Below are 16761 nucleotides of genomic sequence, written 5' to 3' on the forward strand. Positions count from 1 at the left end.
TGGAAAATTACTGGGGTTTGGGTGGAGGGAGGGCCTTTTATCCTCTTGTGTGTTCCTGTCCCTATCAAGGATACGAAGGACGACCTCCTGATAGGTTTTCCAGGAGTCCATCATGACACCAGTATTACCGGTAGGACTAATGCCTACTTGTCTTGCAGGCTGGGTTAGGGGCATGTATACAGCATTGTTATACTCCTGTATATCAGGGCTGGAAGGTGGTGGTCTTACCTCATATGGTAAAAACCTGTTGACAGGTTCCCTATAATGAGTAACTAAACCTTCACTCTAAGTCTGGCGTAAAAAGCTTTGAAAAGTCGCAACATTTTTGTACAACACGAGGCTGCTCAAAAATTTAGCAACTTTTGTCATTTTCACAACCAAATCTACCAGCTACAAAAGGTTGGTGAGACTGAGTTTGGCACCCCCCCTTTTGTAAAATTTATGATGAGCTTATGGTGTTCCATCAAGACGAGCGTGAAAAACGCCAGTCTTGATGAATTGGTGCTTTTAATGTTTCATGTAGATTCATTTCCAATATAAAGTGATGGTGAACTCTAGGTATATACTTAGTTACAATGTTGATTGTCCTAGCGGTGAAGATATCATACTGCATTATTTGTTTTAAGACTCTGCACTACTTAAAGAATACTGGATCATCTTTGAATGAAGAGATTCCAGATGGTTATAACAGATGCTTAGTAGCTGGTCTCCTGTCTCCAAGACTTGCTGATGTTCAGCCTTCCAGCCTGACTCGGGTAAGCTCCCCTTACTGCCATGTTGTATTTCACTTCCTATAAAATTCAGCCTTTACAGCTTTTATGTGATACCTAGGAAGAACAGCTACAAGCTGTGTTATCAGCTGCCATTGAAACTAGCTCCATCAGTCTTTTAACTCGTTGTATCAAGCAATGGATTGTAGAAGGTAAGTGTAAACTACAAAAAATGTATTCACATTTATATTTGTGCAAAATACACTATTTTGACTTTTCTCACCTGGCTCTGACTTGTGTAATTCACTTTGAAGAGAAACCCAGGTCAGCTCCAAACCTTCGCTTTGTGCTTGAATGGACGTGGGATAAAGTGGTCCTTACTAAAACCAATTTTGACAGAATTGGTAAGTTTTTGTATTGTTTTTTTGTAAGTATATACTGTACATGAGGTAATGGCTCTTTATATATATGTCAAAGGTAGTGTCCCTGCCTTTAATGTGAGATCGCATGCTGAGCTCTCATCTTTCCCTGCACTTGATGGCTGATTTAATCAGCCATCAAGTGCCTCTGCAGATGCAGCGGTTCTCCACCCGCGGCTGTTAACCTGTTAAATCCCGCCGACAATCACTGATAGTGGGATTTAACACTTGCCGACCACAAGCATGTCCTTAATCCCTCCTGTCATGTGATCGCGAGGTGCCAATGGGTTGCCATGACAGCCGGGGGTCTGCTGACCCACGTGCCTGACCGTGTGAATATCCTGTGACCATTGTCTCGTGGACATCACTCATAGGAGAATCATCATTTCCGCAATACATGCTGGAGCACTGCAAAAAAATGCAATAAGAGGCAATCAAAGCATCGCGTCTAACCCAAAATGGTATCAATGAAAACATCAGCTCAGAGCGCAAAAATAAGCCAACACCCAGCCCCAGATCCCGAAAAATGAAAACATTACAAGTCTCTGAAAATGGCGACAAGTGATATTTTGGTTTTTTTATTTTTTAATTTTTTTTTACAGTTCAGGAAAAAAAAAAAAAAAAAACCTCTGCGTGTTTGGTAGCTGCGTACTTGTATTGATCTGGGGAATCATATTGCTAGGTCAGTTTTACAATATATAGGGAACATGGTAAATAAAAAACAATTGTGAAATTGTACTTTTTTTTTTGCAGTTTCTCCGTATTTGCAATTTTTGACTCGTTTTCCAGTACACTATGTGGTAGAATGGTGTCATTAAAAAGTACAAGGATGCATGATGGAATTAGATACACCAGTCTGGGGCGTATTGCGCATGATGGAATTGGATACACAGGTCTGGGACGTATTGTGCATGATGGGATTAGATGCATCAGTGTGGGGCGTATTGCGCGTGATGGGATTGGATACACCGGTCTGGGGTGTATTGTGCTTGATTAGATTAGCTACACCGGTCTGGAGCGTATCTCACATTTTGTTGCTCACTGTCAGTGATACTGACAAATAGACTGTCACCGAGGATGGCCGGCAGCTCCGATTCTGTTAGTTGGTGCTGCTCGCTGTATCATAAGCTGGAGATAGATATGTGACCCTTTTGCCATAGAAGTAGACGGAGCGGGGTCACGCTTGCCACCATTGCTGCCATAGAAGTGGACGGAGCGGGCTCACACATTACACCACTGCTGCCATAGAAGTGGACGGAGCGGGGTCTTGTATTACACTACTGCTCCCTTAGAAATGTGTGAACTTGCTCCATCCACTTTTATATGAGCAATGGTGTAATGTGTGACCCTGCTCTATTTACTTGTATGGGAGCAGTAATATAGTGAACGGAGCCGGGTCACACATTACACCACTGCTCCTATAGAAGCGGACGGAGCGCGGTCACACATTACACCTCTACTCCCTTAGAAATGTGTACCCCTGCTCTGTCCACATCTATGGGAGCAGTGGTGTAATAGAATTAATAAATGTCCTGTAAATATATAATTTCACAAGCTCTCTACATATAATAAACTTACACCCTTTAGTGCCTTTCGTTTGGCACTAAAGGGTGTTTACCCTAATAAATGAAGTAAACGACGTCGGTTCCTCTTATTATTGGTAACCAGCCAAGGTAAAGCAGGCAGCTGCGCGCTGATATTATCAGCCTGGGAAGGTTCCTGGTTATTGGGCCCTTCCCAGCCTAAAAATACCAGCCCACAGCCGCCCCAAAAGTGTTGCATCACATTAGATGCACCAATTATAGTGGTTTGCCCAGCTCTTCCCGACTGCCCTGGTGCGGTGGCAATCAGGGTTATGGTAGTTGAGTTTGACAGCTGTGATTTGTCAAAAATCACATCTGTCATCAAGCCCTGGTGTTAGTAATGGAGACGTGTCTATCAGACACCCCCACTACTAACCCAGAAAGACAAAAACACTGGCAGAGAAGTACATTTTATTTGAAAAAAACATTCCCTGGCACTTTCTCTGGTTCACCAATCTATTTTGGGGTGGGGGACTTCATGCTGGTCCGCTGTAGTCCAGGGAATCCTCCTTAGTCCACAAATGGAAACCTGAAGAAAATAAAAAGAGAAATAGACAAGACATTGGCCCTCGTTCACCAATTTATTTAAAAAAAAAAGTTCCCATGCAGGTCCGAAGTAGTCCATGGCAACCTCCATAGGCTGTAGCTGCAGCCACTCCAGGTCCCCATGTGCTCCACGAGACCCGGCGGCTGTGATGAGCAGTGATGTAACTACACCGCTCATCAGTCACATAGTGCGCCATACAGTATAATGGCCCCATATAATAATAATCTTTATAGAGCACCAACATATTCTGCAGCGCTTTACAATTCAGAGGTTCATATACAACAGTCATAAGTAACATGGTTAAAGATAATACAATAATTAAAGCAAAAATAATGACGACCCTGCTCGTAAGAGCTTACAATCTACAATGAGGTGGGGGTGACACAAAGTACAGGGGCTTATTTACAATAATTGTCCATATAGTGCTCCATACAGTATAATGGCCCCACATAGTGCCCCTCCCTACGGGGTGATGGCCCCACATAGTGCCCCTCCATCCTGGTGTAAATGGCCCCCATCTATACAATGCATATAGGAAAAAACACTTGTGTTTACCTTCCCTGTGCACCCATGCAGCACGGCTTCCTGTTCTGTGTGTTTTGATCAGAGCACAACAGCTTGATGATCTCCCTGCTGTGCTCTGAGCAGGTAGACGGGGAGCACAGCATGTGCACACACACACACACACACACACACACACACACACACACACACACACACACACACACACACACACACACACACACACACACACACTGCTCAAAAAAATAAAGGGAACGCTTAAAGAACAGAATATAACGCCAAGTAAATCAAACTTCTGTGAAATCAAACTGTCCACTTAGGAAGCAACACTGACAATCAGTTTCACATGCTGTTGTGCAAATGGAATAGACAATAGATGGAAATTATTGGCAATTATCAAGACACCCTCAATAAAGGAGTGGTTCTGCAGGTGGGGACCACAGACCACATCTCAGTACCAATGCTTTCTGGCTGATGTTTTGGTCACTTTTGAATGTTGGTTGTGCTTTCACACTCGTGGTAGCATGAGATGGACTCTACAACCCACAGAAGTTGCTCAGGTAGTGCAGCTCATCCAGGATGGCACATCAATGCGAGCTGTGGCAAGAAGGTTTGCTGGGTCTGTCAGCGTAGTGCCCAGAGGCTGGAGACGCTACCAGGAGACAGGCCAGTACACCAGGAAATGTGGAGGGGGCCGCAAGACCGCTACCTCCGCCTTTGTGCAAGGAGGATCACTGCCAGAGCCCTGCAAAATGACCCCCAGCAGGCCACAAATGTGCATGTGTCTGCACAAACGGTTAGAAACCGACTCCATGAGGGTGGTATGAGGGCCCGACGTCCACAGATGGGGGTTGTGCTCACAGCCCAACACCATGCAGGACGCTTGGCATTTGCCACAGAACACCAGGATTGACAAAGTCACCACTGGCGCCCTGTGCTCTTCACAGATGAAAGCAGGTTCACACTGAGCACATGTGACAAAGCTGTGATATTTCTATTGTATCAAACTAAGCCCGTGTGTGATCGTAGTGCAGAACTGGAATAAGCCTTCTATGGTAAACATTCATAAGGCCGATCATCAGCTAACGTGTTCTCTTTCCCGCAGGTGCACAGCTTTTTGATGGTTCATGCAATTTCATTGATTCTCAGACACTCCAGTCTCTACACCACTGTCAGCTCCGCCTCAGTAACCTTACAATTGTCTTGAACTGTTTTAGGAAAGAGGCCAAAGAGCTTACAAAACAAGGTACACAAAGGTCTACCTAACGCATCTGTGTTTTGTTTTTCTTTGTTTTTTTCATAACAGCTCTAATTATAATAATATAAATAAGCTAGAATTTTAAGTTTGCCTATCATTACGAAATCTAAAACTTAGAAAAACTATCGACTGATGAAACAAATGGGAATTTGTTCGGTTTTGAGAGCAGTGACCACTCAGCAGTGACTGTCTGTTGCTGGATTTGCAAGTGGAGTTAGAGGCCAGGCAGTCACAGCTGAAGTGCTACAATACAGTGCTGAGCTGCCACCATCCTTTCAGATCCAAACTTCTTACATGTCAGCAGTTTTCTCAATCCGTATCAACATTTGAATTACTTTGTGATTAGGACAAAATACTAAGAACCCTACAAAAACGTAACTTTTTCTACATAGACACTTTCCCTCACCATGGGGTGCATTTCATTGAGTTTTTCTAGTACCCAGAAGTTAAGGAAATCAAGTTTACAATTTATTCTTCTTGGCTTCTACCTAGTCTAATGCGGTTTTCATTTGTCAGCGGATTTTTGCCCTAGGCAGTATCATCAAATAAGTAATGTGTATCAAATACAGCAAAATATTTTAACGTGTTTCCTACATTATTTGACTTAAACATTTCCTATTTTCTTTCATTAGGATTAGTTAACTTAACCAATAAGCTTTCAGTGACCAAGCTCTTAAGTCAGTATGCCTCTGTAGTCCTTTGGTTTTGTCGTTGTGGTCTTCTGCCAGATAACCCAGGTAAGGGCTTGCTCCCACTTGCTGTTCAATCCAATAAAAAAATCAGATTGCACTCACCCCAATGTTACCCTATGGTGTAGCTCACATCTGCGATTATTTTCTCATGCAAAAACGATTGTACCCGAGAATTGGATTGTACGCGCCCATATAAGTCTATGGGTGCGTGTGAAACATCACACTGCACTTGGATATCACCCGAGTGCAGTGCGATTCCCGCCAGCAACAGGAGATGGAGAAATTACTTTCTCCGTCCCCTCTCCAGCTGTGCTGCGATCCCCTCATGCGAGAGAATCAGAGCACTGACACTCAGCTCACGCTCCCAGCAGAGCGGGAGCCCACACTCATTAGCATTTCTCATCTGATGCCATAAGCTAGTGGGACCCCGGCATAAACGTTCAGGGCAGAAAACATCTCCAATGCACTGCCTTTTTGGGTCCGAGAACAACATGGCCTGCAATATTACTAAAGACTTACCTTCTGAGACATTTACTTTATATTGAAAGTATGTGCCATAAATAACAACTAGTTGCAGGTTCAATTTATAGAGCTCCCACTTGTGAGGAAAATAGAGGTACCATTCTAATTGGTTTGCTGACCAGAAAGTAAGAGACCATGCATTCAGCTCTATACATTGTAGTATACAGTACAGACCAAAAGTTTGGACACACCTCATTTAAAGATTTTTCGGTATATTCATGACTGAAAATTGTACATTCACACTGAAGGCATCAAAAGTATTAATTAACACATGTGGAATTATAGACTTAACAAAAAAGTGTGAAACAACTGAAAATATGTCTTATATTCTAGGTTCTTCAAAGTAGCCACCTTTTGCTTTGATGACTGCTTTGCACACTCTTGGCATTCTCTTGATGAGCTTCAAGAGGTAGTCACCGGAAATGGTTTTTCCCCAAAAACACTTTGGTGTCCCCAAGTGCAGTTACAAAAACCATCAAGTTCTACAAATAAACTGGCTCACATGAGAACTGCCCCAGGAAAGGAAGACCAAGAGTCACCTCTGCTTCTGAGGATCAGTTTATCCAAGTCACCAGCCTCAGAAATCGCAGGTTAACAGCAGCTCAGATTAGAAACCAGGTCAATGCCATACAGAGTTCTAGCAACAGACACATCTCTTCAACAACTGTTAAGAGGAGACTTTGTGTAGCAGGCCTTCATGGTAAAATAGCTGCTAGGAAACCACTGCTAAGGACAGACAACAAGCAGAAGAGACTTGTTTGGGCTAAACAACACAAGGAATGAACATTACACCAGTGGAAATCTGTGCTTTGGTCTGAGGAGTCCAAATTTGAGATCTTTGGTTCCAACCACCGTGTCTTTGTGCGACGCAGAAAAGGTGAACGGATGGACTCTACATGCCTGGTTCCCACCGTGAAGCATGGAGGAGGAGGTGTGATGGTGTGGGGGTGCTTTGCTGGTGACACTGTTGGGGATTTATTCAAAATTGAAGGCATACTGAACCAGCATGGCTACCACAGCATCTTGCAGCGGCATGCTATTCCATCTGGTTTACGTTTAGTTGGACCATCATTTATTTTGTCAACAGGACAATGACCCCAAACACACCTCCAGGCTGTGTAAGAACTATTTGACCAACAAGGAGAGTTATGGGGTGCTACGCCAGATGACCTGGCCTCCACAGTCACCAGACCTGAACCCAATCGAGATGGTTTGGGGTGAGCTGGACCGCAGAGTGAAGGCAAAAGGGCCAACAAGTGCTAAGCATATCTGGGAACTCCTTCAAGATTGTTGGAAGACCATTTCCGGTGACTACCTCTTGAAGCTCATCAAGAGAATGCCAAGAATGTGCAAAGCAGTCATCAAAGCAAAAGGTGGCTACTTTGAAGAACCTAGAATATAAGACATATTTTCAGTTGTTTCACACTTTTTTGTTAAGTATATAATTCCACATGTGTTAATTCATAGTTTTGATGCCTTCAGTGTGAATATACAATTTTCAGTCATGAAAATACAGAAAAATCTTCAAATGAGAAGGTGTGTCCAAACTTTTGGTCTGTACTGTATGTAGGACACTGAAACAGTCGAGTGTTTCCCTTCTCCCATCAACTTCAATGAATATAATGGCCATTCACGCATGTGACATTTCTTCAACTGATCTACTCCTTTCTGTGCTACAGGAATCAGGATTCGCACATTCTGCCAAAATACGGCTCCCCCAGAAATGACCCCACAGCACACCATAATTACCTTCCCTTTGAGTGCTATGCCTCGCTGGTCTTCTCCATGACATATAAAATGCATATGACCAAACACATGGTTGAGGGCACACGGAAGGGTATCCTGGGCCACAGGTTATGCACTTTTGATCTAGAGCAAGAATTTTTTTTTTTTTTAAATTAGCAAATGGCCTTGTTGGATAGGTCATCAAATTTGTTGTGACCGAACAACCCCCTTAACTAATAAATGTTTTGCTGCAATTGTCACTATTTTCTTGACCAAAACAAAATGAATGTACTTTTTGTTTTTCATTTTGCTATATACTTGTGTTTATTCTCCCTTTTTTTTCCTTGTTCATTCTGTCAGATGGAGCCGTCCAGTTGACCAGGCCATACTACAATTATCAACTGATTCAGCACTACTATGCTGAGCGTCGGAAAAAGTTGGAGCATTTGTCTAGGTAGTGAAAATGCTCTGTTTTCTGTAATACGCACTTCAGTTCCTTACCACTTTTTCTAGTCAGTTTGTCAGACATTCCTATTGGAGCTCATTCAGACGTCCATAAATCGGTCTGAGATCGAACTACAATGCACATTCTGGCCACTGCTCTCCAGACTCGAGAGTGACCGGCTCATAGAAATACATGAAGCTGTCACGCTTGGGTCTGGAGACCCGCAGCCAGTCTGTGCATTAGCGTCTGCTTAGACGTCTGAATAAGCCCTTTGCTGATGGTGTTTTTTTTTTTTTTTTTTTTTTTTTTTTCCCCCTTGACACAAAATTGAAAAATCTAAAGGCAAGAGTCTTGCTCCTTTTACTGGATTTATTCCCCAAAAATTGCATGCTAGGTAACACATTCATCCTTCTCCATCACCCCATTTCTACCGCATGAAAGTGCACACATTTTAGTTGGAGCAAAGAGCTTTTGGTTTAAATGCCATCATTGGGACCGGATTGGATTAGGCTCTTTTGTATAGATCAGAGGCTGTTAATTGCTGTCCGACCTACATTTTACTTTGTGCTGCTGGAAAGCCACAATTACAAGGTTTTAGAAGTGCTGGAGTGTCCAGGTCTGACAGTATATAAATGACTCTGGGCTGAATACTTATTGACAACATCCAAATCTGAGACTGTTGAGGGGGAGAAAAAAAGTAAAATTTAATTAAATATAAGAAAACATTTTAAATTTGTAACCATGATAACAGATAAATAAAACTTCTCAGACATTTTCGGAAGGCAGAGATTACAAAATTAAAACAATGTTCTGAAGGCCCAACATGACCCTTACCTTTAAGGAGTTATACAAACTGATTAATAATATTGCGCAAAATTTTTTTTTTATTGCTTTTAGGGGTATAAAGGTAACACTTTTTATGTTTCCTATGTTGCAGAGGTAAAGGGAATTCTTCTACCTTGATGATCGATAACCTCATTTCTCGGCTTGGAGAAAGAGTTGAGCATTTATGGAAGAGAGACGGTGGCTCAGGCAAATATCCACCTGCTACCTTGCATGTAAGAAAAACCAATAAGGCTATCTTATGTTTATGCCATAACTGTTTAGTACTGTTCCAATCCCTTCAAACCCATTTAACTATACATCACAGGCCACGTTCTTTCTCTTCCAAAGTGTTAATGCTAATTGGATGCTGAAGTGGAACTTACAACTGAACCTCATTTAAATGCATGTTCAGTGTAAAACAGCATGTAAAGTATCTGATCTATTTCTGCTGTGGACTCTTCATTATGATCAATAAAGGTTCTGGTGTGTGGTCCTCTTTAAGCGTTTGAAAACATTTTCATACCATCTTTTTATCGACTACTTCAATAAATTCTTGGATGTTAAAAGCTGGAACATTTTCATACCATCTTTTTATTGATTACTTCAATAAATTCTTGGATGTTAGAAGCTGGAACATTTTTCCCTCCTTTTTTCCATTGCAGTTTTAGACCTTTATACTTTATCCTGTAGCTTTAACAAAAGTTGTTGGATATATCACTACTATTTCAAATGTCTGCCTCTGAAGTTGATGTAAAGTTCCTAATGCTTAGCGGGCAACAGAAGGTTGTCCAGCAACTCAATTAAATAACTTTTTTATTCCTCATCCATCTCCGCCGGTCACCGATCCACCAAGGCTGATGCCGCAGTGGAGTGCTATTGAGCCCCTAATCCGTAGAGGTTCCTGAAGGGTTTAGCCTGTGGACTTCCAAAAAAAAATTGGAAGGATGAGTATTATAACCCACCCTCCCCCAAATCGCCCTGTTGCCTACTGAATTGCTCCTCCAAACCTCTGCCTTAGGGGCTTCCTCCTGGGTTTGTTTGGGGATTGTCTCCTTTTTATTTCCCATTTCCTAATTTTAAAAATCTAATTTGTAGTGCTATATCATAAAACTATTTTATCTCCCTCTCCCTGCTCTGGATAATCTGAGGCTTGACTTTTTGTTGTCAATGGGCACTTTTCACGCTGTTTGTGGGAGGGCCACTTTTTTTTTTACTGGCTTTCAGTCCTGGGCTTCTCCTTTGCCTCCATCTGATCTTCCTGTTCGTCTACACCTCCTTTCTACAGCTCCAGCCACCTTTCTGCTGCCAACATAATTTTGGGACGCTGTTCTGTGATTTTACGGCTCTTGAACCTCACCTTGGTACTTTTAGGCGACCTCCTGGTCCTATTTAATTTTTTTCTATGTGCCATGTCCTTTTCCAAGGAAGAACTTATTTTAGGAAGCTTTCCCCCTGTTGCACTGGTCACCTATTTTGTTTGCTCTGTGACAAATGTTTAACATGTGGTCAGTGAGGCTGCCTTAACGCTTCGCCTACTCACAACCCCTCAGATTCCCCTAAAGAACTGAGCAGCATGTGCCAGGTCTTTGACTTTGGCTCAAAGTAACCTGACCACCCTCTCCCAGTCCACAGTTGATTTCTCTAGATCGCTTGCTAGCCCAACTTGCGTGTCAATGTTTTCTTTCCTAAGTCGAGTAATTCTGCCCTGTCTCACATAGAAATTGAGGCCCATACTTCCCTATGCACAGATGCTTTCACAAGACATAGGATTTCTTCCCACACATCCTCTGGCATTCCTCGGACAGTGCCACAGCGGATGAGATTGCATCTGCCCCTGCCCAGTCTGATTCTCCAGGGGTTACCTCTGAGTGATTCTGAGTCTGAGCAGAATACTAAGCTAGCCTCTGCATTGCATGACCTTTGCTGGACAATGAGGGCCACCCTCGAAGTCAAGTAAGTAGTGTCCTCCTCTCCTTCCCAAAAAGTAGTTTCCTTCCGTCAAGTCCGGCAACCTTTCTCTTTTCCAACCATGAAGACTTGGTGATGCTTTTACCAAAGAATGGCAGTACGGACTGACTCGTGCCTTCCTCTAGGAGGTTTGAGGTAATTTTCTCCTTGCAGAGTAATTAGTTGTCAAATTTTCTCTACCTCCCTCTGTTGAAGCCCAGGTAGCTAGTGTCAAGAGCCACTACCTTGCTCTTCTCTCATTCAGTATCCCTCAGATAAACGTTCAGGACTCTAAAAAGTGGCAGCAAGTTGATGTCATGCTTCTGTGGCGTGTCTCGTATTTCTTTACAGAAGGTGTCATTTCTTGTGGCAATAACCTCCATTGATAGCGTGCCTGAGCACACTTCCCTTTCCTGCGGGGCTCTCTTATTTTGTTCCCTATCAGGACAAGCTGTTCTTGTTCTCTGTGCTACATTGTTTTCCAAAAGTTGATCAAGTCATTCCACATTAATGATAACATTGTTCTCCCCTCCTTGTGCCTATCCTCCTGCTCATCCCTGTGAGTGTTTTCCCTCTGTCTAGATATGGTCAGAGCCATTAGGGCCTATCTTTCTTATGGAAATCTTCCAGAGATCCAATTCTCTTTTTGTGATCCTGGGCAGTCAGGTTGGCTGCTATCTGGCCTCTGTCCACACTTTTTGTAAAATTTTACAAGATTTACACTATGGCTTCTGCTTTTGCCAACCTGTGATATATGGTGCTGCAGGCTGCAGTCTGGTATGCGGTTTATTTGTTGTTTTTCCCCAACTATTGGGCATTCTCTGGAATGCTCACTGTCCTGTAACTCACAATTATAGAATTGTGAAAATTGCATTTTTCTTACTGTAAAATCCCTTTCTCATTGAATATACTGGGTCACATTGCTGTTGTCTTCCCATTTTTCAGTACTTTATATGGTATGTTGAACATCTTTTTTGATTTTTTTTTTCTTATTCTTTCACTATAGTAGTATGAAAAATTTAAAAAAAAGTAAAGCTGAAACTTACAAATGTTCAATTTCTTCATAATAGTCCTATGCTACTTTTTATCTCCCTAAAGCATCTCTCTCAACTAGTTTTAACCGGACAGCCCCTTTATCACTTATTTGCAGTATGGGTGATGACTTGCTAATCGGTTGATGTCTGGGTGTTGGGACCCACACCAACGTGGAACTTTCATTCCCAAAGAGGAACATTTATCCCCTTTTAGAAATGGAGCATCATATCGGATGGCTGCCCCTATAATCATGCACAGAAAAGATGAGTCATACAACTTAAACTTTAGACTAGGAAGAAGAATGATGTACGATATGGTATTATTTACCCCTTTACAGCATCTGCCATATATGTACGGCACTTTGGGTAGTGCATTCCCGCAAACTGCTGTTCATGTACGCCGCTGCGAGGTCCTGTCACTGCGCTGAATCACAGTGTGAGCGAGTCATGATGGCTGCTGTCTCTTACAGCAGACCATCCCTGCACGTTGTCAGTTGTCATTCCAGTAACTTGGGTATCTATGGTTATGATAAATCATATAGTGAGATAGTTGCTAGTAGTAATATCCATGGATACTTAAGTTACTACAATGCACTGCACATGAGGTAAGCGACATAGCGAATCAGAAGAACTATACTTAATTTTTAATTGCAGGTATTTGCTAATATTATAACTACTGCTTGATCTTTGAGATGGGAATACCCTTTTTTAACTTTTTTCGTTCTTGCTAACTGATCTTTAACACTGTGTGTTGCAGGCACTTCTAGACGTGTATCTACTAGAAGATACAGATGAAATAAACAAACACACAATTGTATCCTTTTTCCGTTTACCAGATGACCTAAAACAAAAAGGTCTCGTGATTTCCACCATATTTGTGATTTAGACAGTTTCTGCGCCTTGCCAGACAAAGGCGTATGGTTTAGTGGGAAAAGGCCTGGCTTAAAGTGCAACACTGTGGGCCAAAAGTTCACCAATTTCTTTCACAAATTAAGCTAGAGTTCTCTTGTCTAAACCAAAACCTATAGTTTTGTGCAAAATATTTATAATTATTTACAAGACCATGTATTGCAAATAACCTTAACCACTTATATACCAGATGGTCTATTTTTTGTTGGATGTCATGTACTCTTTCCCAGATAAGCCGGATTCTTCCATAGACTCATTTCCCGCAGCTTTTTCGATCCCTTGTGGTCTAATAAAACTTATTCAAGGCTTTTGGCTTCTGGATCACAATGATTATCAGGTATTGTTTTTACTGTTTACTTGTATTTTTAATTATTATAGTACCCTTAAGGTTGTGTAGATATCTGGACTGGTAATTCTACTGAACTCAACAGGTTCAGTAAAAATACCTTTTCACTTTGCTTTATAAAGAAGAAACCCCTTCAGAAATGCTGACATGTAGCTGATCTGGCTCTAATAGAAAACGGGGAATTTAGAGTTTTGTCCTTCCACACAATCCATACCATTTTACTTCAGATACACATTTCATTTACTTGGGTTGTCCACTACCGACAAACCCTTAACTCCATTCCCCCTAGAAATGAAAAATAATGTATATTATTCTTCCGCAACGGTTGGCAGTAAAGCGAGATAGGCGCTGCTATTCTTGGCAGGTGACATTGTTGTTTCACATGACTGCCGCAGCAAATCAGCAGCTTATTGACTGCAGCCTTTACTATTTTGTCAGAGCAGACGTGTGCGATTCTTGTCTTGTGTCCACATCAACCTGTGTCACCCGCTGGGAACTACAGCATCGTCATTGCTCAAGGCGCTGCGGCAATTGAATATACAGTGTGTGTCTATGTATATATAGTCTATAATTGATATTATGTATGTTAAAGGGTTTGGGACTTGAATATTGATTCACAATCTTTAGGATAGGTCACCAGTTTCCAATCCGTGAGGGTGCGACTCTCCACACCCCCACTTATCAGCTGTTCCAGTTGCCAGTGGCAGCCAGACGTACTCAGTTGTGAAGCGGAATTGCACAGCTCCAACAACTGCACAGTACTCTCTTCCGTGTACTGTACATCTGCTACCAATTGATTCGAACAGGCGGCAAATGTGTAGTACCAGGTTGTGGCCACTTTACAGTTGATGGCGCTGAGCATATCCAGCTGACACGTAAAGCATCTGATTGGTGGGGGTGGGGAGTTAAATGTCACACCCCCAGCATTCAGATATTGATGACCTATCGTAACGATGATCCGTCACTAGCAAAGTCCCAGACAACTCCTTTTAAGGATTTTATTACTCATTTCTCTGAGCTGCCGGCTTCTGCACATCTTTAAGGTAACCTGTCACCTCCAAAAAAATATGCTATTTATCTGCATATATAGTGGTAATCTGCAGGTAAATGGCTATGGAATCATGTCTGGAAAGCTTACTGGAGAAGGGGATGAAAAAAAGTTAATTTTCCAGAATTAGGACATGATTTAACATCCTAGGAAGGGGTCCGCATGTGTGGAGGGGACTTAGGAGCTGAGCGTCTTCCACACTTGGCTAATGCTGGCTGTAAGACATAGCCAGCATCAGTCTCTAACAGCCGCTGCCGGAGCGGAGTTTCCGTTGCGATGGTTACCAATTTAAACACTGCTGCCAATCTGGTGGCGACCGATTAGTTACTATGACAGCCGGTGGTATGCTGAAGATTCTGTCATTGTCCTCTTAATACCACGATCTCAACTACGGTGGGGAAAAAAAGTATTTACTCAGCCACCAATTATGCTAGTTCTCCCACTTAAAAAGATGCAAGAGGCCTGTAATTGACATCGTAGGTAGACCTCAACTATGAGCTACAAAATGAGAAAACAATTCCTGAAAATCACATTGTCTGTCTGATTTGGAAAGAATTTTTTTAAAAATTTTGGTGGAAAAGAAGTATTTGGTCAATAACAAAAGTTCATCCCAATACTTTGTTATATATCCTTTGTTGGCAATTAACAGAGGTCAAACATTTTCTGTAAGTCTTCACAAGGTTGGCACACACTGTTGCTGTTATGTTGGCCCATTCCTCCATGCAGATCTCCTCTAGAGCAGTGATGTTTTGGGGCTCTTGCTGGGCAACACGGACTTTCAACTCCCTCCAAAGGTTTTCTATAGGGTTTAGATATGGAGACTGGCTAGGCCACTTCAGGACCTTGAAATGCTTCTTACGAAGAAACTTCTTCGTTGCCCTGGCGGTGTGCTTAGTATCATTGTCATGCTGAAAGACCCAGCCACGTTTCATCTTCAATGCCCTTGCTGATGGAAGGAGGTTTGCACTCAAAATCTCATGATACTTGGCCCCATTCATTCTTTCATGTACACGGAACAGTCGTCCTGGTCCCTTGGCAGAGAAACAGCCTCAAAGCATGACGTTGCCACCCCCATGCTTCACAGTAGGTATGGTGTTCTTTGGATGCAACTCCACATTCTTTCTCCTCCAAACACGCTGGTTTGTGCTTCTACCAAACAGTTCTACTTTGGTTTCATATGACCATATGACATTCTCCCAATACTCTTCTGGATCATCCAAATGCTCTCTAGCAAACTTCAGACGAGCCCGGACATGTAATGACTTATGCAGGGGGACACGTCTGGCACTTCAGGATCTGAGTCCCTGGCGGCGTAGTGTGTTACTGATGGTAGCCTGTGTAAAGTTGGTCCCAGCTATCTGCAGGTCATTCACTAGGTCCCCTCGTGTGGTTCTGGGATTTTTGCTCACCGTTCTTGAGATCATTTTGACCCCACGGGGTGAGGTCTTGTGAAGGAGCCCCAGATCGAGGGAGATTATCAGTGGTTTTGTATGTCTTCCATTTTCTAATTATTGCTCCCACAGTTGATTTCTTCACACCAAACTGCTTGCCTATTGCAGATTCAGTCTTCCCAGCCTGGTGCAGTTTCTGGTATCCTTCGACAGCTCTTTAGTCTTCACCATAGTGGAGTTTGGAGTGTGACTGAGGTTGCGGACAGGTGTCTTTTATACTGATAACAAGTTCAAACAGGTGCCAGTACTACAGGTAATGAGTGGAGGACAGAGGAGCCTCTTAAAGAAGGAGTTACAGGTCTGTGAGAGCCAGAAATCTTGCTTGTTTGTAATTGACCAAATACTTATTTTCCAACAAAATTTGAAAAAAAATTTCTTTCCAAATCAGACAATGTGATTTTCAGGAATTGTTTTCTCATTGTGTCTCTCATAGTTGGGGTCTACCTATGCTGTTAATTACAGGCCTCTCTCGTCTTTTAAAGTGGGAGAACTTGCACAATTGGTGGCTAAGTACTTTTTTCCCCACTGTATATACTGCATTACTGTATGTACTATAAACAATCACAGGTTTCACAAAAATGTGAATAAAAAGTTTTTAAAAGTTGAATAAATTAAAATCGCCCCCTTTTCCTCAGTTTAAAAATAAAGGAAAAAAACATTTGTTGTTGCTGCATTCATAAAAGTACAGTCCATTAAAATACGTAACGAATTAACCCATTAGTGAACTCCATAAACAACAAAAAAAAAAGCTAGAATTTCATTTTTTTGGTCACCTCAC

At 42.2% G+C, this 16761-nt stretch overlaps 1 protein-coding gene across 1 annotated transcript in view; it reads left to right on the plus strand.

The window, feature by feature from the left end:
* The window catches only part of LOC141257818 (protein ELYS-like), a 113365-nt gene that overhangs the window by 40758 nt on the left and 55846 nt on the right, over positions 1-16761 (plus strand). The window contains exons 12-20 of the mRNA XM_073672828.1: positions 627-755; positions 832-922; positions 1025-1114; positions 4887-5027; positions 5672-5776; positions 8339-8432; positions 9361-9481; positions 12987-13043; positions 13329-13475. Of these exons, the coding sequence (XP_073528929.1) occupies positions 627-755; positions 832-922; positions 1025-1114; positions 4887-5027; positions 5672-5776; positions 8339-8432; positions 9361-9481; positions 12987-13043; positions 13329-13475 (975 nt within the window). The remainder of the gene's footprint in view (positions 1-626; positions 756-831; positions 923-1024; positions 1115-4886; positions 5028-5671; positions 5777-8338; positions 8433-9360; positions 9482-12986; positions 13044-13328; positions 13476-16761) is intronic.

Source organism: Phyllobates terribilis, unplaced genomic scaffold (genome assembly GCF_046119375.1).
Source record: "Phyllobates terribilis strain yellow unplaced genomic scaffold, ASM4611937v1 Scaffold_3__8_contigs__length_932513732, whole genome shotgun sequence".
Taxonomy (NCBI): domain Eukaryota; kingdom Metazoa; phylum Chordata; class Amphibia; order Anura; family Dendrobatidae; genus Phyllobates; species Phyllobates terribilis.